General features: G+C 38.9%; 1 protein-coding gene across 1 annotated transcript in view; it reads right to left on the bottom strand.

Moving 5' to 3' along the window:
• Positions 1–24,979, bottom strand: part of FKBP15 (FK506 binding protein 15) — a 113,488-nt gene that overhangs the window by 10,701 nt on the left and 77,808 nt on the right. Inside the window, exons 13-24 of the mRNA XM_021711946.1 lie at positions 24,160–24,306; positions 21,395–21,537; positions 20,556–20,613; positions 16,938–17,045; positions 14,934–15,036; positions 14,336–14,442; positions 12,617–12,731; positions 11,094–11,203; positions 10,403–10,510; positions 9,869–9,963; positions 8,930–9,032; positions 1,355–1,526 (exon numbers count right to left, since the gene is read on the bottom strand). Of these exons, the coding sequence (XP_021567621.1) occupies positions 1,355–1,526; positions 8,930–9,032; positions 9,869–9,963; positions 10,403–10,510; positions 11,094–11,203; positions 12,617–12,731; positions 14,336–14,442; positions 14,934–15,036; positions 16,938–17,045; positions 20,556–20,613; positions 21,395–21,537; positions 24,160–24,306 (1,369 nt within the window). The remainder of the gene's footprint in view (positions 1–1,354; positions 1,527–8,929; positions 9,033–9,868; positions 9,964–10,402; positions 10,511–11,093; positions 11,204–12,616; positions 12,732–14,335; positions 14,443–14,933; positions 15,037–16,937; positions 17,046–20,555; positions 20,614–21,394; positions 21,538–24,159; positions 24,307–24,979) is intronic.

The raw sequence follows: 24,979 nt of genomic DNA, 5'->3' as shown, positions 1-24,979 counted from the left end.
GCAATCCACTCACCTCAGCCTCCCAAAGTGCTGGGATTACAGGCTGAGCCACCGAGCCCGGCTGAGAAGTATCTTCAAGCACTTTGCCAACTAACATCATTATATTTTAGCTCTCTATTAGGCAAGTGAACTTCGCTTCTAAGGCAGCTGCTGCCTGCCAACTGGGCCCACCTGTGTCTTCCACATTTGTTTCTATACACCAAAACTGATGAATCAACCTGCTGGTCTTCACAAATCTTCTATCCAATCACCATGGCTTAAGTACTATCTTTGTGCCAGGCACTAAACCAACACTAATATGGAGGAAAGGACCTTACAAAGATGAGCAAAACACCATCCTTGTCCTCTAGGGCTGGCATTTTGGAGGGGAAAACAGACATAAAAATGGTGCTTATCAAAGGATAACTGTGATAATGGTTATAATAATGCACTAAGAGATAAAGGATTTTTTTTTTTTTGAGTTGGAGTCTCACTCTGTCGCCCAGACTGGAGTGCAGTGGCATGCTCCTGGTCACCGCAGCCTCGACTTGCTGGGCTCCGGCAATCCTTCCGCCTCAGCCTTCCAAGTAGCTGGAACCACAGGCGTGCACCACCATGCCCAGCTAATTTTTTGACTTATTGTAGAGATGAGGTCTCGCCAAGTTGCTCAGGTGGGTCTCAAACCCGCGGGTTCAGGCAACTCACTCACCTCAGCCTCCCAAAGCGGAGATAAAGGATTTTTAAAAAGAGATCAAATGTTCTAGATAAACTGAGGAAGCTTCTGAAAGGCAGATTTTTTAGAAGATTAGAGGTAAATATTGGTGATGGTGGACACACCAAGTCCAGAGAATATAGCATGGATAAAAGGCAAGACAAGAACAACAGACTATGCTAATGAGTAGCCAGCAGGCTTGATGATATGGTCAGAGCCAGGGTGAACTGGGCAATATAATGAGAGATAAACTAAGTTGGAGAGGCCTTGAGTGCCAGGCTGAAGAGTTGCAAGCCATTCTCTAGCAAAGAGGAAACTACAAAAGGAAGCACCTCTTTCTTAAACTTCTATAGAGTCATGACTTAGAACAACATATTCACTCTTCCAGGCATTTGAGGCTCATCATAAGTACCAAAGATGCTGAAGGCAACATTTCTCCAAACCAAGGAGAACTGTGCCAACCGATCAATTCTAAATGAACAGTCAGCTCTTTTGTTGTTCTGTAAGTCAAACAATTGTGTAGGTTTTATACTGGTCCCCTTTTTTGGCTCAGTTCTTTAAAAACTTCCTAAGCATTATGTCACAAGGATTGAGAGGAAGGAAATAGTTTAATTCCTTAAGTTTAAAAGGGAAAAATCCCAGCATCTCCCATCTAGGACATACCTGAGAGCTTTGTCTGCAGATTGATGAGCTGGCCCCTAAGAAGGTCTGTTTCCTTCAGGCTTTCTGTCAGCTGCATCTGCAACTCTGTCTCCTTCTTTTGGTGAGCAGTCATTTTCAGCTGCAGATGAGAGACCTGTGCAGTGGCTGCTGCTAACTCCTCTGTCACCTTGGCCTGAATGGTAACAAAGTATGATATCACTTTAAACACAGGTGTTCTTGTCTCTAAGTGATGATCCAACCTCAAATAACTCCATGCTGACTGAACTGGTAGACAGGAAAGGAGCTAAGGTCACAAGTATATCGATCTGCATTAAACCAAAATCAACCCTTAAAAATGCACAAAGTCTCTGACTCAGGAACTCTCTTGCAGAACGACGTTCCATACAGCAGTGTTTACAGAATTGTACAAAAATAGAAAAATAAAATAAAATGCTAAAAAATGGTTTAATTAAGCAAATTATAATACATCTATCCTATGTGCAACTATTTAAAATGCTGTTTTAAAAGAATACTTAGTGGCATAGAATATAGTCACAACCTATTGTTAAATGAAGAACACAGGTAGAGTATCATATAATATGTTCAATATAATTCTATTTTTTGCAGGGGGGAGGCAAACTGTTTTTGAGGAGAGGAGGGGATGAAGGTGAAGAAGCTCCTTGGGCAGGACAGACCACTTGGGTTCTGCTGCTGTGGAGAAAGTTCTATTTTTGTAAAATGGACACTTACTTGTGTGAAAAAGAGCTTGAAGAATTTTATTTATTTTTTATTTTTTTGAGTTGGTGTCTCACTCTGTCACCCAGACTGGAGTGCAGTGGCCGCTCCCGGCCACCGCAGCCTTGACCTGCTGGGCTCCGGCGATTCTTCCGCCTCAGTCTTCCAAGTAGCTGGAACTACAGGCGTGCACTACCACGCCTGGCTAATTTTTGACTTATTGTTCGAGTCTTGAACCCGCGGGCTCAGGCAATTCACTCACCTCAGCCTCCCAAGGTGCAGGATTACAGGCTGAGCCACCGAGCCTGGCTTGAATTAATTTTTTTTTTTTTTTTTTTCAGTTGAAGTTTCACTCTGTCACCCAGACTGGAGTGCAGTGGCCACTCCCGGCCACCGCAGCCTCGACCTGCTGGGCTCTGGTGATCCTTCCGCCTCAGCCTTCCAAGCAGCCGAAATTACAGGCATGCACTACCACGCCCGGCTGATTTTTTGATTTATTGTAGAGATGAGGTCTCGCTGCCCAGGCGGGTCTCGAACCCACGGGCTCAGGCAATCCACTCACCTCAGCCTCCCAAAGGCGCAGGATTACAGGCTGAGCCACCGAGCCCGGCTTGAATGATTTTTTTAAAGCAGTAGTTAATCTAGATAGAATTATGAAGTATGGGTTCTTTAGATTTTCTTTTTTTTTTTTAAGAGATGGGGTCTTGCTCTGTTGCCCAGGCTGGAGTGCAGTAGTACAATCACAGCTCACCACAGCCTCAAACTCCTGGGTACAAGGGATCCTCCGACCTCAGCCTCCTGAGTAGCTGTGCCACCATGCACAGCTAATTTTTTTTTTTTGTAGAGACGGGCTTTCACTATGTCACCCAGGCTAGTCTAGAATTGCTGACCTCAAGTGATTCTCCTGCCTTAGCCTCCCAAAATGCTGGGATTAGAGGTATAAGCCTCCATGCCTGGCTTATATTTTCTTTTTGCTTGTCAGATTATATATTTGTTTTGAAAAGAAATTTTTTGGAAAGATGTTTCCATTGCTCAAAAATTAAAACGATAGAAAAAAGTAAACAATGAGGAGTAGAAGGTCACCCAAAAGTTCCCATACCTATCTCCATCTACCTCTTTCCCCTGCCTCACATGGGTAGCCATATAATAATTTATTTCTCAGTCAGGCTTGGTGGTTCAGCCTGTAATCCTGCGCTTTGGGAGGCTGAGGTGAGTGGACTGCCTGAGCCGCGGGTTCGAGACCCGCCTGGGCAACTTGGCGAGACCTCATCTCTACAATAAATCAAAAAATTAGCTGGGTGTGGTAGCGCGCACCTGTAGTTCCAGCTACTTGGAAGGCTGAGGCGGAAGGATCGCCGGAGCCCAGCAGGTTGAGGCTGCGGTGGTCTGGGTGACAGAGTGAGACTTTAACTCAAAAAAAATAATAATTATTTGTTTCTCATTTTTCCAATTGTATGAAGTGATTCTTTATACAAATACTAACATGATTCTCATTTGCCTACCTTTCACACACAAAAGGTAGCAAATACTCTCTATTGGTATACAGATTTTCCTCCTTTAAAAAAAAATAACTGCACAGTATTCCATCATGTAACTGTGCCACAGTTTATTCTCTACTGCAGAACACTTGGATTGTTTCCAATGTTTTCTTATTACACAACAAAACACCAATGAATAACCCCGGATACAAGTCATTCTGTTTGTGTGCAGATGTGCCTTTAGGAGATCCCTAGAAGCGGAATTGCTAACTCAAAGAGGAAATGCTTTTGTAATTTTGTACAACATTATCAGTTCCTCTCCATTCTATACTCCTACCAGTCTCATCAATACTCGTAAAAATTTAAATTTCTACCAATCTGATAAATGAGAAAATTATATTCCTGACTTTTCTTTGATAAAATGTATTTTGTTAATAAGAAAAGGATATTTTAAAATTTAAATGGAATGCCTTCAAAGACAGCAAACTTCTGATTCTACAATTTTTCCTAAGGGTACTGTACTACTAGTCGTACTGCAATTGTAAAGGCCAGTAACACGACAGTAACTGCTTGGGGGACCTCAAAAGAACAGCGCTAATAAAGGAAGGGTATACTTCAACTTCCTTGACTGATCAATGCATTTTAAATGGTACTCTGTCCTAGCCAAAGAGGGCTCAAGTTCAATCTAAAGGACTTAAGTATTCTCAAGCAACAGCTGATGAAAATGAGATGACTAAAACCCTCTAATGACATTCTGTGTATTAAGGGTGATGACAATGATGATTTTTTTATATGGTCAATAAAAAGGTATGGTAAACAAATGAAAAATACCATATCCATTTCACCTGAATCAATGTGTTCCCATAATATACAGGAGAAATCAGATGATAGAAAAGGTAGTGAGTGACTACTTCACAGGCAATCAGCCTTGACTTTTGGATATCTATGTATTTATGGAAGTGGACCTTCTCTCCTATACTACTGCATTGCTACTTCTATTGGTAATTCTATGCTATCATGCTTGCACACATTTTTACAGTTGTCTACTTTCTTATCATTTGTCCCTTCTTATGGTGTTCACTGTGCCCTCCTGTTTCAGATATATTTATTCCTTGCCTTATTCCAAAGCCTCTCTCAGTTTTTTAACTTCCATTTTAAAATTGATATTCTGTCTCTCCTGAAGATAAGGGAAATAAAATAAATTAAAATTGCATATAAAATATAAATAAATAGGCTATTAATTAGTATCTGAGATTATATGTGCCTTTAGAATAAGCTCTAAGATGCTTATTTTTGCTATTCAGCAGCCTTAGGTTTTTATCTATTAAACACAAATGACAATGACATCTAGAACTTCCAAATTTACTTCCCCAAGTATAATAAGTTTCATTCACTCTTGCTTCAAATGGCCTAATGGAAACTGAACTAACTCAGAGCTCAGAAAGCTTTGCATGTATCCATTGCTCAGAGAGCTCACTAATATCAGAGCAAGTACTACTCTCTCAAGGCCTTACAGCAGCTAGAACACTGAAGAGTTAAATTCAAATGAGAGGAAATGGATTGGATGGTCACTCTCAAACCAAAGGACAAGCAGAGTGGAAGGTCACCCAAAAGTTCTTTTAATCTCAGGTTCTTAGCTAGAAAAGCCTAATAGAAACATAAAAATTAATAATCTCACCCAAACACACATACATGCACATGCAAAACTGTAAAGGAATGAATAAAATATTAACAATCAGTTATCTTTGAGCAGAAGAATTAAGGGTAATTTATATTTTTTTGCTTATCTATTTTTTAATTTTTCAGAATGAACAGTTGCAACTATTATAATCAGAAAAAAGTATGTGTGTATATATGTGTGTGTATGTGTATATATGTGTATGTGTATTTATATATAATTATAATTTTTTTTTTTTGAGTTGGAGTCTCACTCTGTTGCCCAGGCCGGAGTGCAGTAGCACACTCACGGCCACCCAAGCGTCAACCTGCTGGGCTCCGGCAATCCTTCCACCTCAGCCTTCCAAGGTGCGTGCTACCATGCCTAGCTGATTTTTGATTTATTGTAGAGACAGGGTCTCGTCAAGTTGCCTGGGCTGGTCTCGAACCCACAGGCTCAGGCAATCTACTCGCCTCAGCCTCCCAAAGTGCTGGGATTACAGGCTGAGTCACCGAGCCCAGCCTATAATTATAATTTTTTAAAGGTCAGGGTATGAAATATCAAGTGAGAAAAGAAAACACAAAAAACGTATACAGTGGATAGGATGGCTGGCTCCCTGATTCCTACCCTGGATCAAATTCTGCTTTTGACATGGAGAGCTGAGAAAAGAAAGCAAATGACAAGAAGAACCAAGAGTTCAGAAAAATAAGTGAAAAATGCTTTTGAGGTAGAAGCAGGAAAACAGTTCCAAAGAGAAATGGCAATTTGATGTGGGAAAAAGAACTCAGCTGACTGAAAGTGAGGTTCTAGGGCAGGTTTTTAAAAATCCTTTTACTCTCTGGGCTTCAGTTTGTCCCTTTGTAAGAAAAGATTAAACTAGATCACCTCTGATAGCTCTTCTAGTTTTAGCCATTATTCCATGGTTTTATGCGGCAATATTACATCATAAAGAAAAATAATTTCATTTACGAAATATTCATTGAACACTAAACCATACTTTTCTGAGCTGTGTCTAAAGGCAGAAAACTGCCTGCAGGGATGAAAGAACCTCATCTGTCTCCTTTAAAAGGAGAAATCACAGGGAAAAGACCATTCAGTAAATGAGAAGTAGATCAAAAGAAAAACAGGGAGAATAAAAGCTCAAAATATTTCACTGACATAAAGGTGATCAAGTGAAACGTGGTATTTGGTACCCTAGTCATCAAGAAGAGTGATACTCAGCCTAGGAGATTTGTGTGAAGCACCATGTCTCAAACATAGTGGGTATTTGACAGATTTATTACTGTAGTGTTTATTATTACTAGTACTGTTTTTGCAGTATAGCAGCCACTGAGTTCAATGTATGGTGTCAGACTTCTTTGGGGTTTATCCACATAAAAACATTTGGGTAGATTAATGAGTTAATTCAGGAGTTGGCAAACTATGACGTAGGAGCCAAATTGGCCTACTGCTTGTTTTTATAAGTTTTATTGGAACACACACACACGAACACACACACACACACACACACACACACACACACACTAGTGATATTCAACATGAGAGTCACATGCTGAACTTATTAAAAACAAAAGTATTCAGCTACTACCACCAGAGACTGTGACAAAAGAAATCAATGACAAGAGCAGTGATTCCTACACCTGGCTATGTACAGGAATCAAGGGGAGCTTTTTAAAAGTTCAATTCAGCTGGGCTCGGTGGCTCAGCCTGTAATCCCGCGCCTTGGGAGGCTGAGGTGAGTGGATTGCCTGAGCCCATGGGTTCGAGACCCGCCTGGGCAACTTGGTGAGACCTCATCTCTACAATAAATCAAAAAATCAGCCAGGCATCGTAGCGCACGCCTGTAGTTCTAGCTACTTGGAAGGCTGAGGTGGAAGAACTGCCAGAGCCCAGCAGGTTGAGGCTGCAGTGGCCAGAGTGGCCACTGTACTCCAGTCTGGGCAACAGAGTAAGACTCCAACTCAAAAATAAATAAATTAATTAATTTAATTAAATAAAAATAAAAGTTCAATTCAAGGTGGGGCATGGTGGCTTATGCCTATAATCCCAGCACTTAGGAAGGCCACGGTGAGAGGATTGCCTGAGCCCACAGTTTCGACCAGCCTAGGCAACTTGGTGAGACCTCATCTCTACAATAAAAAACAAAAAATAATAAAAATAATTTTTAAAAGTTCAGATTCAGACCTCAGCTAACTATACTAAATTAGAATCTCTGGAGGTGGGACTTAAGAATATGTAGTTTAAATCAAGCTCCTCAAGTGAGTCTGAGACAGCTAGACCAGTGTTTGGGTACCAATGATCTAGAACTAATTATAGTAATCATTTTAGCCCTAAATAGTAACAATTAAAATAAATAATATATTTAGATGCCCCTTACAGGCCTAAGGAAATGAAAAGAAAAAGCAAACACACACACACAAAACGAGTAAAAGAGAGGAAGAGATGAAATAAAAGTAGAGGAAGGAGAAAACAATAAGGTGAAATGGCTACAGTGCCATTCAATGATAACAGTGTCACAGGCTGCTGATCTTGATCTAGGCATTAGGAGTCAGCCACATTAACAAAGGATGGTACAAAGTAGCAATGGGAGTGAAATAGGGTCAGGATTGGACAGGGCTATGCAGGGCAATACATTACTTATCTGAGGATAAAAGGTCAAAGACATCGCCTGGATACCATGGCTAAGAAAACACAAAGATTAGCATAAGACAGAAGAGTAAACTCCACAAACGTAAAGTATATTCCATTCATCTTTTCAAGTTTTCAAGGAAGACACAAATACAAAACATAAACTATTTCTAAATCTCTCAGAAAACATCAGATGGAAAGTCAGGATCTCCCAGCCTAGGATTGGTAGCCCAAATAAGGAATCCATTCTGGACAAACAATTCACTAGAACAAGGAGAGGAGTGAGTTTCAGAATCAGATCACAATCCAAGACCCACTAAAGTCTTCCTTGTTGCTACTGCAAGAAGAGGTCAGAATTCCTAATTTCAAAAGAACTGAAGTCAAACAGTAATACTTCAAAATGCTTTGTAGACACAGATGAAGGAGCAAACTAAACAATCTTAAATTTCACTAGAAACAACCTACAAGTCTGTTACATGGCATAACAGAATTTTTCTGTCAACAGATTCTGTCAACAGCATAAATTTAGTTTCTAGTAAGTAGTGTAACTCTTACCTTAATCAAACTACTAAGATCAGTGGTTATTTTTAGTCTACTTACTGCAAAGCATATTATAAAATGGAAACATGGATGATGGATATAAGAAAACCTGTTGACCAGGATCGGTGGCTCAGCCTATAATCCCAGTGCTTTGGGAGGCCGAGGTGAGTGGATTGCCTGAGCCTGTGGGTTCGAGACCCACCCAGGCAACTTGGTGACCTCATCTCTCCAATAAATCAAAAATTAGCCGGGCATGGTAGCGCACGCCTATAGTTCCGGCTACTTGGAAGGTTGAGGCAGAAGGATCACCAGAGTCCAGCAGGTAGAGGCTGCAGTGGCCGGGAGCATGGCACTGCACTCCAGTCGGGGTTACGGAATGAGACCCCAACTCAAAAAAAAAAAAAGAAAAAGAAAGAAAGAAAACCTGTTAAAAGATTTCGAGTTATTTTCCCAGTGATGGCAAAAATTCTGCTGGCAAACCAACTGGTAAGTACGTACATGGGACCACTCCTTAGCTCTACCCATCCTGACCTGGGTTTTTCTCTCCCATTACTTTACCTTCTCTTGTTCAGCATGCAATACTCTTGCCTGTGTGTTTTCTGTGGCTGTTTGAAGTGAGTTGTTCCTCTTCTCCATCATCAGGTTACTCTGTTCAACATATCTGTGAAAGAAATAGGGGAAAAGAAAACATTTATCAAACATCAAATGCATGCCAGGCACAAATCAAATCAAATGCATCCCAGTGCCCACTCAGTCCTTACAATATTGCCACGTCATCAAAAGCAATCTGAAAGCATTTTGTTTTCCTTAGATCTAGAGCAATCAGATCTAAGGAAATCAGGCTAGAGGTAAACTGCTTTGCATAATAAGAGTAGAAGAATGTGAAGGGTGTGGATGATGGGGAATGAGTGAAGAAAGAGACAGGAGGAAAAAGGCTACAAGGAGAAGAGAAGAAAGCCTCTCCTCCCACAACCCCACTATATGGTAGACAAGAGACACTAGAGAAGAGAAATATAGATTTTTTAAAAAATGTGAAATGCTATATTGTGACATGCTTCACTGACCCCCTTCCCCCAAATCTTCAGAAGGATCTGCAAAAATTACACAATCTTGGTTTTACATGGGAATCAGTGAGGTTCTGGTTGCATTCCAGTTGATAAAATGAAGTCAGCCCACACAGAAGAGAAGAGTTGCCATCAAAGTTTCCTAAGTATTAGTACTAGTTGTACAGATAAACTAGGGCCAGCAAAAACGAAATGCCCAAAGCTTCACAATGAATGAGAGGTAAAGAAGAGTCTTACATAGGTCTGCCTTATATCACAGACTACTGAACTCTTCCTACCAAAACGCTCTCAGAAAACACAATTCATGTCACAGGCAGGAAACAGAAACAGCAGAAACACATAAGCACTGCCCTAAACAAACATGTATTTAAGTTGAACACATACATATTAAACCCTTTTGTCCATCCTGTCCAGGCCCCGTACCTGTCATTACCTCTGATTTCGTTCAATTAGTTCACTAATCTTGTCATTCTGTTCTTCTATCCGACTGCTCTTTTCAAGGATCTCTTGCTTCAATCTTTCATTTTCCTAAATTCAAAATACATGATATACAATTTAAGTGTCTTAAAGTGCCACATAAAAGGAAATCAACTTGAACTGATAAGTGACACTGTTAACATATTTTGAAACAAAAAACTAGAACTTATGTCCACATAGATATAATAGTTAAAACAACATATCAGATTATATCTGATGGATACAAATTGCTAAGTCCAATGGATTGAGTGTATAAATAGAAATGAAGTGAAATTCTGAAGTATGGTCAAAAAGCAATGTTCCCTTCTGACTATACAGTGATAAGTCATTTGAACCAAATTAAGCCACAATGGATTTTCCAGAATGTTCTAACCCAGTGTAGCATTTACCACGTGCTATTTTGGGGGTAGACGTGTTAAAGGGTAGTACATCTGGGAGAAAGCACAGACAAGACCTCCTGGCTGAATGTTCTGTCCTCGATCATCCTCACCTGAACGATGCGCTGGATGTTGCTCATAATCATGCTTGTTTCCATGGTAACTGACATGCTAGGAATAAGCATGGAATTGCCAGCACTATGTTTCTGCAACTCTTCAACCTACAAAGGAGATGCCAGAAAGACCTTGTAAGAAAGCTTAAAAATGAAGAAATACAATTTACCTAACTTCTGACCACTTTTAAAAGATCTAATAAGTTTCTGAGACAATCTGTAAATGTAAGCTAGAGTTTTCTCCTACCAACTGGATCCCCAAATAATGGTAACTATCTTTCTAGGGAAATAACTATCATAAATACAAGAAAACATGTATAGCTCTTGCTGCTCCCTGTTTATACCCCCCACTTTCTTTCTTTTTTTTTTTTTTTTTGAGTTGGAGTCTCACTCTATCGCCCAGACTGGAATGCAGTGGCCGCTCCCAGCACCGCAGCCTCGACCTGCTGGGCTCCGGCGATCCTTCCGCCTCAGCCTTCCAAGTAGCCGGAATTACAGGCATGCGCTACCACGCCTGGCTGATTTTTTTAATTTATTGTAGAGATGAGGTCTCACTGCCCAGGCAGGTCTCGAACCCGCGGGCTCAGGAAATTCACTCACCTCAGCCTCCCAAAGGTGCGGGATTATAGGCTGAGCCACCGAGCCCGGCTTACCCCCCACTTTCAAGATGGCCCAACCTTGACTCAGTCACCTTAGTCATGAGATGATCCATTTTATCAGCCACTTTGCTGACTGCCATTCGAATTTCAGTGTTGTGTTGCCGGGCTTCGGTCATGAGAAATGAAGCCATGTCACCTGATCCTAAACAGACAAAAGCCACAAAAGCTTATGAACTGGAGCACAGGGAAATGTATGAGAAAAAGCAAACAGCTCTTTTAGCAGAGGGAAAAAAAAGAAATTTACACCTCCATACATCAGGAAATGCTACAGGTGATTTCATACTGTCAGGAGAAGATGTAGGGGAGATAGCAGAGGCAAAAGTGCTCCAAAGCTAACAGTAACTAAGCTATGTTACTGCAAAATGCATCAAGGGCTATAGTCTGGTCCAAGGGTACAAGTATGCCCACTTTTTAGCACTGGCCGTTCAAGTTGCTTCGCTGTTCATCCGATTGCACACCAGGCATTGTACCAGGTACCAGGAATACAGCAATGAATAAAATAGGGTTCTTGCCTTGGTGAGCTCTCAGTCTGATATGTAAACAAATTGTTAAAACAGAGTGTTTTAAGTGCAAACAGTGGATCATGTATAGATACAAAAATAGCACAGAGAAGAGCAAGCTTAATTATTTGTCAACACATACACTCAGTTGTGTCTGTAAGACGAGAGGATGGAGAAATGGATAATAGTCAGGGGAAGGCTTCACAGAGGAGATGACAGTTTTTGATGAATGAAAAAGTATTTCCCAGATGGAAGAGGAAACAGCCTCCAGCCAAGGCTGCATTCAGGAAACCCTGACCACTCCAGAACCACAGATAACACTGTAGGACATACTGGCTACTTCCTACTATTGTCCTAATACCAAAGGTGATTACTAAGCAAATGGCAAACAGCAGAATAAGGGAAGATACCATCACAGCAGTTAACATTTTATTTTATTTTGCTGTTCTACACAAGACACCCACACTTCTACACACATATAAAATATCTGAAAAATTACCCAAGGAACAGTGAACAACAGATCAGGATGGATTAATGATGGGAGCTTTTCACTTGATACCTTTTTGTATTGTTTGACATTTTTATAAAAGTATATTATTTTCATAATTAAAAAATTTTAACAAAATAGCTTTCATTTAAGATACTGAACAGCCACAAAGTTTTCGTGCTGTCTGTCAATTTCTTCTAATGTTTTTCAATTTTACTATTTTCTACAAACTCCAGTCACTCTGATAGAGGAATTAAAAGGGCTGGTGGGGGAACAAGCAAGAAATAAAATGCAGAACGTGGGCACAAGGGGACTTTGGGGGATGATGGAAACATTCTAAAATAGTACTTCAGTGATGGATGCACAACTGTGCAAATTTACTTTTAAAAATATTTGAATTTTACACTTAAAATGAATGAATGCGTGGAAATGTAAATTATATCTCAACAAAGCTGTTAACAAAAAGAAAAACAATGGATAGAGAGCTGTCGGAGTGAAACTGAAAAAGAACTGAAAGGAAACAGAGTACAAGAATGGAAGATGAGAGGCTGAGGGAATCATGCCCTACCTTGAAAATGGGGAGGCTGAGAGAGTGGTGCTGGGTACAAGGGCCGAACAGGCTGCAGCTGGGAGGTGATGGTAGATGCCTGGGGATAAGCATAGGCTTGCACACCTGCATAGGGCTGAGAAAATGCCAAGTTACTACTGGTTTACAAAACATTCTTGCCTCTCTCTTTTTATGGTGGGATAAAGCAGATAAGCTGGGAGGAGACTCAAACTTATTGAAGCTGGAGATGGAGGAGGTCAGGGTTTGGCAGTGGGTAAGAATTGCAGCAGGAGAGTTATTTTTGTAACCCAGTGGAGCCCAGTCACTAAAGTCCTACCCAGAAATTAAGGAAAGGCTATTTTCGGTCACTACCCAATTTGCTAGTGATATGATTTAATTAAGTAGGAGTTCATTCTCCATTGTCTAGCCTATTGTCTAAGAAGTGTTTAAATTAATCAAATGCTGCTTAGTTTCCACTGAGTTAAATAAGTATTCACTGAGATTTCCAACCCAAGGATGCCTTTCCCCCACTAGATTCTGATGCTTATCTGCGTGACCAAGAGCCCTCATTTTTCTCTGAGTCTTGGTCACTTCAACTGTAAGATACAGATAATGATATCATTTCATAGCGCTGTTGTGTGGACTAAATGAAGTGATATAGGAAAAGTTCCTAAAACCTGTAAGTTAAGTGCCTGGTAGATAGTAAATGCTCAGTAAATGAGCAACATTCATTTTAATGAGGATGGTTATTCTTTCCTGAAATAAGAAAATCTAGTTAGTTTCCAGGGGCAAATATAACTACACATTCATTAAAAAAAAAAAAAAAATCTTAGTCTATAGAATAGTAATTCTCCATGGAGGGATGGATAGAAAGAGGGCAACAATGGGACCAGTTTTTTTTTTTTTAAATCAGCATTTTTTATTATGGTTTTGTGGGGTACAGTTAAGGGTTAGGTGTACAATTACATTTCATTCAGGCACCCTGTTGATAAGAGGTGTTTCCCCTTCCCCAGACAGATATTTGCTACTGTTAATCCCATCCCCCACCCCCCCATTTCCCAGTTTTGATACTATCCATTCCAGTGAGGCATAGCCTGTCCACCATCACTCCCGCCCCTCCACTAACAATCACCAAAGAAGGGATCCCCCACTATCCTGAGTGTGTGTCTTATCCATCAAGAATATTGAGGCAGAAGAAAGAGTCCATTACCCTGGCAAACAGCAGAGGCAGATAGGCTATTGCCATTGACTTCATGATAACAGGAAAATCCTTCTTTAAGAGATCGCTTTTGGAGGATTACTAGACAGCAGAGTCTAGCTATACTTCCCATATAATTCCACTCTCAACTCATAACCATTCTGCTGAGTATAGGGCAGAATGTTACCCAATCAACTTTTAACAGAAAAGAATACAGAAGTGAATATATACCCCTCACCTAAATGTGCGTGAAAAGAAAAGAAACAAACAGTAATTGGACCTTTATCACGTGCCAGGCCCAGACCTTGTATTAGGTGCTTTGCTTGTTCTTGAATTTAACTTTTACAATACTCTTTAAGGTAGGTAATCCTTCGCCTGGTTTAGAGATGAGAAAGTAGTGATTCAGGAAGGGAAAAAAAATTATCAACACTTGATTTTGGAGAACTGCTAACATATGAATTGTACAGGAAGGAAAAAAAGACACTGACCAGAGCCACAATAAATTATACCATATAATTAAGATGGTTTAACAGTGTTGTTACCTGAAAGGACTGGGTATTTCCAGAGATAGCTGAGTGGGAATCGAGAGGTGCAACCTGCATTAAGGCAGTAGAGGGTGCTTGGAGCCCAGAAACAGATGGCTGAGGTGCTAAGATAAAGCAAGATATTTTCATTGTTATCCAACCTTGTTTCTTGGCATGAGTATGGACTAGCACCTAACATATACCATGCTTCAGATTCAACCACCTTTCTCATCTAATCTCCTAAAACAGCTCTATCAGAGTCTCAGCAATAGGCCAGGAGAGGACTCTGGGAGTTCTCGTGTGCTTCTGACTCAGCCCTGTGACCCATCAGCTGACAGAAAGTACAGAATAACACTTAGGGAGATGTCTCAACAGCTGAGTGCAGATTTCCAAAACTGACAGTGAAACACAGCGGAAGTCACAACAAACAGGCCAAAAACATCTCCAGGTCTGAAAATGCCCTATCTAGGGACAAATTGACAAGTTTTTATACTCTTAACACTTATACTTTAGTCCTAAGTACTAAACCAATGTAGCGTAGCAATTTAATGAACAGTGATGAGAATTTTGGTGATAACCCAGTTCAAGGTCACAGAGCCTCAGAGAGGTTCCTTACCCTGTGAGGTCATCTGTGGTAACACTGAATGGGCTGGCTGAAGAGAGGGCTGGACAGACGGAGTCACCATGGGCTGCCCAGCTCCTCGCAGTGTGTTCACATCCTGAAATAGGCAGGAGGGTTCTGGTTACTATGTGAAAGTCCTTCATTGAAGACTGAGGCTGACTGTCTTCCCTAAACCAGCTTGCAACACAGGGTTTCCAGGCGAGGAAGAGCAAGGAAAGGCAAGCAGAAACCCAAGAGTTTAGGGTGTGGGTTAAGGGGAGAAAACACTCTACTAAGCAATAGAGTAGGAGCCCTTCTTGCTATAAATCATAACAAATAATTAAATACAGTTAATTTCCACAAATATTTTAAGTTGTTGATATTCTATTGTCTGAAGCAACTAAACTGACGGTTCTTTAGAATGTATCATTTTCTAAACCAGCAGCTACCTTAAGACTGATCTAATCTGTTCCCACAAACGAGGGTCTCTTGCAAGGAATAAACCAGCCTCTTCTGCTAAGTAATCGCCATAGGACTCAAGGTACTCAACAAAAATAAGATAAGATTTACTGTAAACCTCATTAACATGCTGTTTTTGGATAATGCTGTTTCAGAGTGTTTTTCCTCTTTTTTTCTTTTTATAAAATCAAAGCTATAACTCTAAACAGCTGCTTCATACAAGAAACAAAAAATCTTGAGGGCATAATATATAGTGACTGTAATAAGCTATGCTATAATTCAAGGGCTGAAATTTCTTTGACATTTAATTACTTTAGAACTTCTCCTCATCCTCTAATATTCTTTTCTGGAAAAGAACCAGTTTTAGGTTGTTATATCTCTAAACCAACCTAAATGTCTAACAATAGAATGAAAGGAATTATGATAAATTGATATAATAGAACACTGGGTTACCATTAAACTAACAATGTGTTATTTACTTATGCTAACATAAATGTTTATTATAAACATTATGTTTAACAATTAGGTTACAAAGCAATATCTAAAGTAGAATGCCCTTTTTGTTAAATGTTTCTTCATCTTTAATTTTAAATTATTCTACAATGAATAAATAGCAGTGTAAAATTTTTAATAAGAACATTAACTTATTCACATTTCATTTCCAGAACAAAGAAATATTAATCCTATAACAACAGGTTTCAGAAATCCTATCTTCCTTTAAAATACTAAATCTACTTCAAGCTTTTCCAGGAAGATGTAAAACACAACTATAAAATATAAAGCTTATCCAGAAAATTTTTTCTCAAGAGTATTACCTTTTCTTCATTTTACATCAAAGTGAAAGAATCCTTAAAATCAATCTCTGTTATGTATTTCAATTCAATTCAGAAAAGATGGCTTTATTCAACAAAGAGCTAGCCATTGGGAAAAAAATTAAGTTAAAGCTAAGTTACTTCATAGCATCACCAAATTCAAGATGGATTAAAAATTTAGATCTAAATATGAAATAATAAATAAAAATTTTCAAAAATACAAGTGATATTTACAATATATGTAAAGCAGGAAGGCTTTCTAAGCATAATGCCAAGAAAAAGTAATAAGGGAAGAAATCAACAGGTTTGATTTTTAAATTCCTGAACTTCAAAATAAAAAACAAACAAAAACACCACATACAAACTCAAAAGACATAACAGTTTGCCTTTAGTAATAGGTAACATCAGAAGGAAGACCAATATTTCCAAAAAGGATCTAAACATTCAATTAACAAATATGAATTGAGCACCTAAAGAGCGATCTCTACTAACAATAGAGATTCTAGTAAATGAAGGCTAAATTAACTACTGAAAATGGTTCTTTTGGTAGATGTATGGAAGTGCTTCCATCCCTCAGAAGTGTCAATCACAGTGAAAACACATGTACCAATACCGTCTGTATCATTTTGCATATAAGCCCTCTAATAATGATTTTGCCTTAGAGGCAGAAAAAGCAATCATTTAAACTAAAGAAACAAAAGATGTCAATATCTATACTACTCATTTTATTACGGCCAGGGGGACCTACTTCGATTTCTGAATCATTGGAATCCAGCTGTGGTGGAAGGATGGGCAGCATGGGCTGGCCCATTTTAGCCATCCGAGAGATCAACTTGGCCTTGACTGCATCAGAACTCTAAAAAGACAGTACCGTCAAAAAATCACTGTGATCAAGATACATTACCTTCAGGAAGCTCTATCTCTTTGGCTCTTGTATCAAATCCTGAAGCAACCCCCCCCACCATACCTATTTGAAACCATTTCCTCTAGAAAATGAGAATGAAAGATTTCTTGCAGAGAGCATACATAATTAATAATAGCAGTAAAAATAATTCCCCGTATGTTTTAATCAAGTCTCCCCAGCAAGCATAATTAGTCTTATTTTACAGATAAAAAACAGATAAGAAATGTTAAGGAAGAGAGGCATTTTGGATGACAGTATCCTCACTCAAAAGCCTGAAGCAATTCAGTTGATAGATACTTGGAAGAGATTTGTGGAGAGACAGAAACAGGAGTGCTTTGTTCTAACTTTAGGTCCATTTAACTGTAACTTGGCATTGATTATATACTAGATCCTGTGATAAATGCTTCTGTATCCATTAATTGGTCCTAAGTTTCAGAATGGAGAGTACATATATCTGAAGATGCACAAGATGACCTAGTGGTTGTAGAAAGAAATGAAATAATCTCCATTTTTATTATTTTTAAGCTACGAAAATAAGATGATAAGTTTGCTTACAGGGATAGATAGTACCTTATATATATAACTTTTCAATAAATATATGCTGGGAGTGTGTGCTCATTTTTTTAACTGGTGGAAGTACACAATTTTGAAAAGTTAGATACATAAAGAATATTTATATAAGCCATATGCACATAATGGAATACTGTGATCTATAAATTAAAAAAAAATGAATGGGCCAGATATGATGGCTCATGCCTGCAATCCCAGCACTTTGGGAGGCTGAGACGGGAGGACTGCTTGAGTTCAGGCATACGAGAGCAGCCTGAGCAACACAGCCAGACCTTGCTCTATAAAAAAAAAAAATCAGAAAATTAGCTAGGCATGGTGGTGTGTGTGTCTGTAGTCCCAGCTACCTGGGAGACTGAGGTAGAAGGATCACTTGAACCCAAGAGGTCGAGGCTGCAGTACATCATGATCTTGCCACTACACTCCAGCCTGGGCAACAGAGTAAGACCCTGACTCAAAACCACAAAAAAACCTCTCTTACATTAACACACAAAATATATATGTATGGAAAAATCAAGATGTATAACATATCTATTATGCTATTTTATGTGTGTAAGAGGAGGGAGGAATAAAATATACATTTCTATTTGTGTAAAAATGCCTGCAAAAAGAAACACTGAAAGAATCTTTAAGAAACTAATAAAAGCAGTTTACCTAAGGGGTGTGAGATGGAATAGGGTAGATGGAGAGGAATAGGAATGAGTCCTCACAATGTAGATCTTGTTATATTGTTTTGATAATTGTGCCATATAAATGTAATTACCTATTCAAGACAAAAGATAAAAACTTAAGATGGAAAAAGAAAAATGGTTAATTTCACATATGTGAATTTTGCCTCAATTTAAAATATAAAATTTGTTAAAAAAAATACAAAGAAAGAACAAAAATAGTTAGAGGTCACTAGTCTACTAGAAGTTACTAAAGCTTAGAAAGAGGTGACAAGAGTAATTATGACTAGAGAGTATAAAGGAACCAATAGTGGATAATTCTGGGGGCTATTCAAAGATGTGAGATTATAATTATTTTTTAATTTTATTCTGATTTTCTGATTTAACCTTCTTAGGAGATCTGTTTTTTTTTGTCTTTGTTTTTTTTGAGTTGGAGTCTCACTCTGTTGCCCAGACTGGAGTGCAGTGCCACGTTCACGGCCACCACAGCCTCAACCTGCTGAGTGCAGGTGATTCTTCCCCCTCAGCCTTCCAAGAAGCTGGAACAATAGTCATGCGCCACCACACCTGGCTAATTTTTTTATTTATTGTAGAGATGAGGTCTTGCCAAGTTGCCCTGGCTGGTCCCATGGGCTCAGGCAGTCCTCTCACCTTGGCCTCCCAAAGTGCTAAGATTATAGGCATGAGCCATCGCACCCAGCAGGAGATCATTTTTATACATATCAGATCAATTTCTTGCTTAATAATTCCTGCTTTGGCTGAATATAACAAGTAGCCAGGCATGCTGGCTCACACCTGTTATCTCAGCACTTTGGGAGGTCGAGGCAAGAGGACTACCCAACTCCAGGGTTTGAGAACAGCCTGTGCAACTTGTTGAGACTTCGTCACTACAATAAATCAAAACATTAGCTGGGAATGGTGGTGCATGCCTGTTATTCCAGCTTCTTGCAAGGCTTAGACGGAAGGATCACCTGAGCCCAGCAGGTCAAGGCTGCAGTAGCGGTGAGCGTACCACTGTACTCTAGCCTGGGTGACAGTAACACTTCAACTCAAAAAAAAAAAAAAAAAAACAACAAACAAAACAAAAAACAAGTAAACTAGGGCTGGTAAGATGTTAAAAATCAATTTCATTCCATGCACCTATGCTGTTTCTCAGTGTGGTAGGTAAAGGCCACAGGGCTTTAGAACTTGAAGTGTTTTAGCCGGTATGATCCGTAGGCAGCAAACTCAGAAGCCTTCATGGAGCTGGCAGAGTGGCAGCAAACTACCATATAGACATTCAAATCCAAATTTTGGCATATTGGGTAAATACAAAGGCTCAATGACCTGCTCAAAGTTCATTAGTCAGTGAATTAGTATCCAGCTCCTCTGTGACCATGAAAGTATAAAGATATGTAGTGTTAACAATACTTATGATAATAACAAGAGTTAATGTTTATTTTGTATTTGTAGAATATGCTAGAGACCATACTAAAAATTCTATAGACATTACTTTATTTAAAAATCCTGAAAATCTCTTTGAAGTAGGCAAAAAATCTTCATTTTATAGATGAGGTAATAAACTTGAGGTTTAGAGAAGCTAAATTTCTCAAGGTCACACAAAGTAAGTAGCAGAAGAAGCCTAGGATTAACCGATAATATAATCCTCTTTGAATAATATTTCTAAAATTGAAGTACATTTTAACTGAGAGTTTCCTCTTCTAATCTAATACTATTCTCCTAATAATAACCACAGCTACTATTCATTAAAGGCAAACTCTGAGCTCAGAGCTTTACAAGTTATCTCTAATCCTCACAAAAACTATTTAAGAGGGCTGTAAGAATTATTTCCATTTTAATAATTAAAAAGCTGAGCGTTAGAGAAGTTAGATAATTTTTTCTTTCCTTCTCACTTTTTTATTATTCTTTTTTTATTATAAAGATGTGGGGTACAATTCAGTTAGGTATACAAACATTGATTATGCAGGTACCTTTAGGTATACAAACACTGATTATGCAGGTACCTTTGTTGATGAGGTATGAGATAATTTTTTCAAGGCCACATGTTAAAAAGAATCAAGACTTGAATCCCTTTGCAGAAGCATAGGCTAACTTACACTGAATAAAGTAACTACTGATTTGTAGCCTAAATCAATGGTTCTCAACATTTTTTTCTCTATCCTACCATATCCTAGGCACTGGAAACTTCAGCATACTGAGGTTGAGGAAGAAAGACTCTTCTACTTACTGTATTCATTGTAAGTTGTTCATTGAGTGAGTTAGATTTGGTTCGAAGAGCTGGCTCCCTGAAAGCAAATAAGACATATCCCCACATTAAAAACAAAATCCACAATCACAAGTCCAAATTATACTGGATAAACAAATTATTTTTTTAGAAAGGTTGCCAATTTAATGACTGTAAAATAGAATTTTAACTTTTCTTTAGTTTGCACAATCTTTGAATGCTATTTTTTTTTTTTTTTGAGTTGGAGTCTCACTCTGTCACCCAGACTGGAGTGCAGTGGCCACTCCCGGCCACCGCAGCCTCGACCTGCTGCGCTCTGGCGATCCTTCTGCCTCAGCCTTCCGAGTAGCCAGAATTACAGGCGCACGCTACCATGCCCAGCTGATTTTTTGATTTATTGTAGAGATGAGGTCTCACCTGCCCAGGCGGGTCTTGAACCCGTGGGCTCAGGCAATCCACTCACCTCAGCCTCCCAAAGGTGCGGGATTACAGGCTGAGCCACCGAGCTCGACTTGAATGCTATTAAAGATGAACAATTTTCCATCGAAATGTTTATTTATATTTTTTTCCCATGGGTACATATTTTGTATGTATGCCCTTTGTTCAGTTTTCTTCCAGTTTTGCAGGTAGTATCATCTACTAAAGTTAATGCTTTTATAGACTATGAATATTAATCCTTTGTCAGAAAAATCTGATGCAAGTATTTTCCCCATTTCCCTGATCCCACTTTTTTCTAGTTATTTCAAATTATTTTAGTTTTTAACTATATCCCTATTTCTGAACTCATATATGGATCATTTTCACAAACCATTAAAGAGTTTGCTACAATCCTGGTCTCTTACCCTGATTTAAAAGGCACTGATATGGGTGGTGACACAACAGGATCAGTTGAGAGGTTGTCAGCACCAGGGATCGGAGAAGGAGCTGCAGAATCCTGGGAACTAACACTGTGCCCATCAGAACCGGAATCTTTGGCAAACTTCACCTAGGGAAAGGGTCACCACAGGCGGAATAGGCTACAGATACCCTTTCCCCTCCCCGCTCCTTTCATTTTATGTATTCTTTATTACACAAGCCATTACCTGTTCACCTCAGACAAATCAGAAAAAGTAACTAAGCAAAAAGACAAAGGTGATAATTACTTGCAGTCCATCTACCATTATGTTATCTGTGTGTGTGTAATTTTTTACAAAAATGGGCCATACTATTTTGTTACCTGTTTTGCTCACTCACTGATATATTAACAAATTTCCATATCACTAAATATTAATCTACATTATTTTTAATAAGAGTACGTCTAATTTAAAGGTCAGCTCTTCACTGCTATGATCTATCTACAGAAAGAAGTCTCCAAAGGATTCTAGAAACTGAAGTCATAAACATCTCCTATTATCAAATACATTTTACCAATTCCTCACTGTTAGACATTCAGCCTATTTTTTTATAACAATGCTTCTTTGTATCCATATCTTTGCACATAATCTTAAACATTTCCAAACTATAAATTCCTAGAAGTTAAAATTGTTGGAATAAAAGGTATGCTCTTTATAAAGACTTTTTTTTTTTTTTTGAGTTGGAGTTTCACTCTGTTGTCCAGACTGGAGTGCAGTGGCACGCTCCCAAGCCACGGCAACCTCAACCTGCTAGGCTCCGGCAAGCTTTCCACCACAGCCTTCCAAGTAGCTGGAACTATAGGCGCACACTAACACGCCCGGCTAGTTTTTGATTTATTGTAGAGACGAAGTCTTGCCAAGTTGCCTAGGCGGGTCTCGAACCCGCGGGCTCAGGCAATCCTCTTGCCTCAGCCTCCCAAAGTGCTGGGATTAGAGGCTGAGCCGCCGAGCCCGGTCTAAGACTTTTAACATATACCAACAATTACACTTCCCACAGGAAAGAATGAACTAATTTATATACCACAATAGTGTGTAAATCTTTCTGAACACCCTTACCACACTAGGTAGTATCATTCTCTACCAGCTTTGTCAATTTACTTTGCATATCAATATGTAATTCTTTGATTACTGGTAAAACAGACAATTTTTTCTCATGATTACAAAATGTCAATCTTGATAAATTCAAACTGGCTTGTTATCTATTACCAGCTATGGTTTCTTCACATTCAAAGAAAAACTGATGGCCAGGCACGGTGGCTCATGCCTGAAATCCCAGCACTTTGAGAGACTGAGGCAAGAGGATTGCTTGAGCCCAGGAGTTCCAGACCAGCTTAAGAAACACAGTGAGACCTCATCTCTACAAAAAATTAAAACAAAATTAGAGGAAAATCGAGAGAGAATATAAAAGCTGTAAAAAAAAGAAAGAGAGAGACAGAGAAAGGAAAAAAAAGGATAGCTGGGAGTGGGTAGCTAGTGGTCCAGCAGGATGAAGGTACCCAATTAGGAAAAGTGTCACTGAGAAGGAAAGTATATCTTTTCTCTGCAGCAGGAATAATAGCCACAAGGAAAATGACCATAATATTCTTTTTTGGTACTGTATTTTTTTATTTTTATTTTTTGTAGAGATGAGGTCTCACTCTGTTGCCCAGGCTAGTCTCAAACTGCTGGACTCAAATGATTCTCCTGCCTTGGACTCCCAAAGTTCTGGAATTCCAGGTGTGAGCCACTGCGCCTTGCTTGTATCATATTTTATAGCTTTTAGTCACAAACACTATCTTATTTGAACCTAACAATCACAGTGTAAAGCCAACAGCGTCATTTTGCGGGGACAGGGTATAGTATTAATTAACCACAACTTGTTGTAATTTTATTACGGAAATTAGATATACACTCATGATAAAATGTTTAGAGGATACAAAAGGTAATGCTAAAAACTCAACGTTTCTGAATTCCATTTCCATTCTCCAGAAGAAAATCACTTTTAATCATTTCTTTTAAAGCTTCCAGGAATTTTCTGTGAATATATGGGCATATGTGTCTTTTACGTGTACGTATGTGTATACACATACATGTACATATTACTATGTGTACAGATGTCTATATATATATGTATACACACATACACACACACGAGACCACACTATCCACACTGTTCTGCAAATTGCTTCTTTCACTTAACAATAGATTTTCGATATTCTTTAAGAGCTACATAAAAGTCTACTCTGAAAAAAACCCAGAATTTTACCAGTCTCTTGATAGTGGACACTTAGAGGTTGTTTTCAGTTTTTTACTATTAAATGTGGCAGAGGGAGGAAACTACATATACATACATACATATATTTTTGCATACTTATGTAAATGCACTAATAAAATAAATCTGTAACTATAGAATCACTAAGTAAGAAAGTACATACACTGGGCAGGAATCATTATTTTATAAACAAAATATAAAGAAACTTAATGTGGCGAAGTGATTTTCTCAAAGTTAACAACCTGTTCTAGATTCTGAATAGAGAATCAGCAAGGACATAAATTTTGTTCTTTAGATCCCAAAGCTATTGCTCTTTTCCACTACTCCATTTCTACTTTTTAAAAGAAATCTCTATCTTCAGAACCTGGTTTTCAAACATATTCATTCATTTATTCATTTAACTTAACTGGCAAAGAAACATTCAGGGGACTCATCAAACACAACACAGCACAGTTTCACTTACCCGCTTGACCTCCACCTCGAACACCAAGATGGAGTCCGTTGCTTGAGTCCAGCCTATTACCCCTTCAGAGCCAGCAGCATAGGCTGGAGGGATGATAAGCAAGCGCTTCCCTCCTTTTTTCATGCCCAGCATTCCATCCTCCCAGCCCTTTAGGAATCAGAGAGGGGGAAAAGTTCATCAGACAAAAAGCTCCACATAAGACAAAGTTAAGTACAAGAGCATTCGTTTTCACTTATCACATTTTCAAGTTTAGTCAGCACCTGCAGAGGTCAAGTTCAACTATTATCCCACATTGGTTATAAGAATATCTAGAATACAGTTTCTAAACCTACTTGTAAAAGCTGGTATATCTGGGGTTGGATGAAAGATACTTATTTTAGATGATGAGAAAAAATGGGAGGAATAAAAAAATGGCAATAAGAGAGGCATAAAGGCTCTCATATAGAAAACATATTTTTACAGGTATTGTGGTAAATGCTTTCCATGTATTAGCTTGTTTAATCTCCCTAAAAACTTTATATGGTTGGCAGCATGATCCCTATTTTATAAGTGAGAAAAATGAGGCTTGTAGAAATTAACTAGGTCATACAGTTAATAAGTTGTTAAGCTAAGATTCAACACTATATCTGTCTTGGTTCAAGAGTGATATCTTAACTATGATCTACAGCAGGGGTCCTGGACCAGTTAAGGTCAATGGCCTGTTAGGAACAGGACTGCACAGCAGGAGGTGAGCAGCAGGTGAGCAGTCCGCCCACCCACTGTCAGATCAGTGATGGCATTAGATTCTCATAGGAACACAAACCCTAGAGTGAACTGTACA

The sequence above is a fragment of the Carlito syrichta genome, unplaced genomic scaffold (assembly GCF_000164805.1).
Source record: "Carlito syrichta isolate Samal-C Ts95f unplaced genomic scaffold, Tarsius_syrichta-2.0.1 Scaffold302949, whole genome shotgun sequence".
In the NCBI taxonomy this organism is placed as follows: domain Eukaryota; kingdom Metazoa; phylum Chordata; class Mammalia; order Primates; family Tarsiidae; genus Carlito; species Carlito syrichta.
The sequence above is the reverse complement of the archived record's forward strand: the minus strand, read 5'-3'. Positions and strand labels throughout refer to the sequence as shown.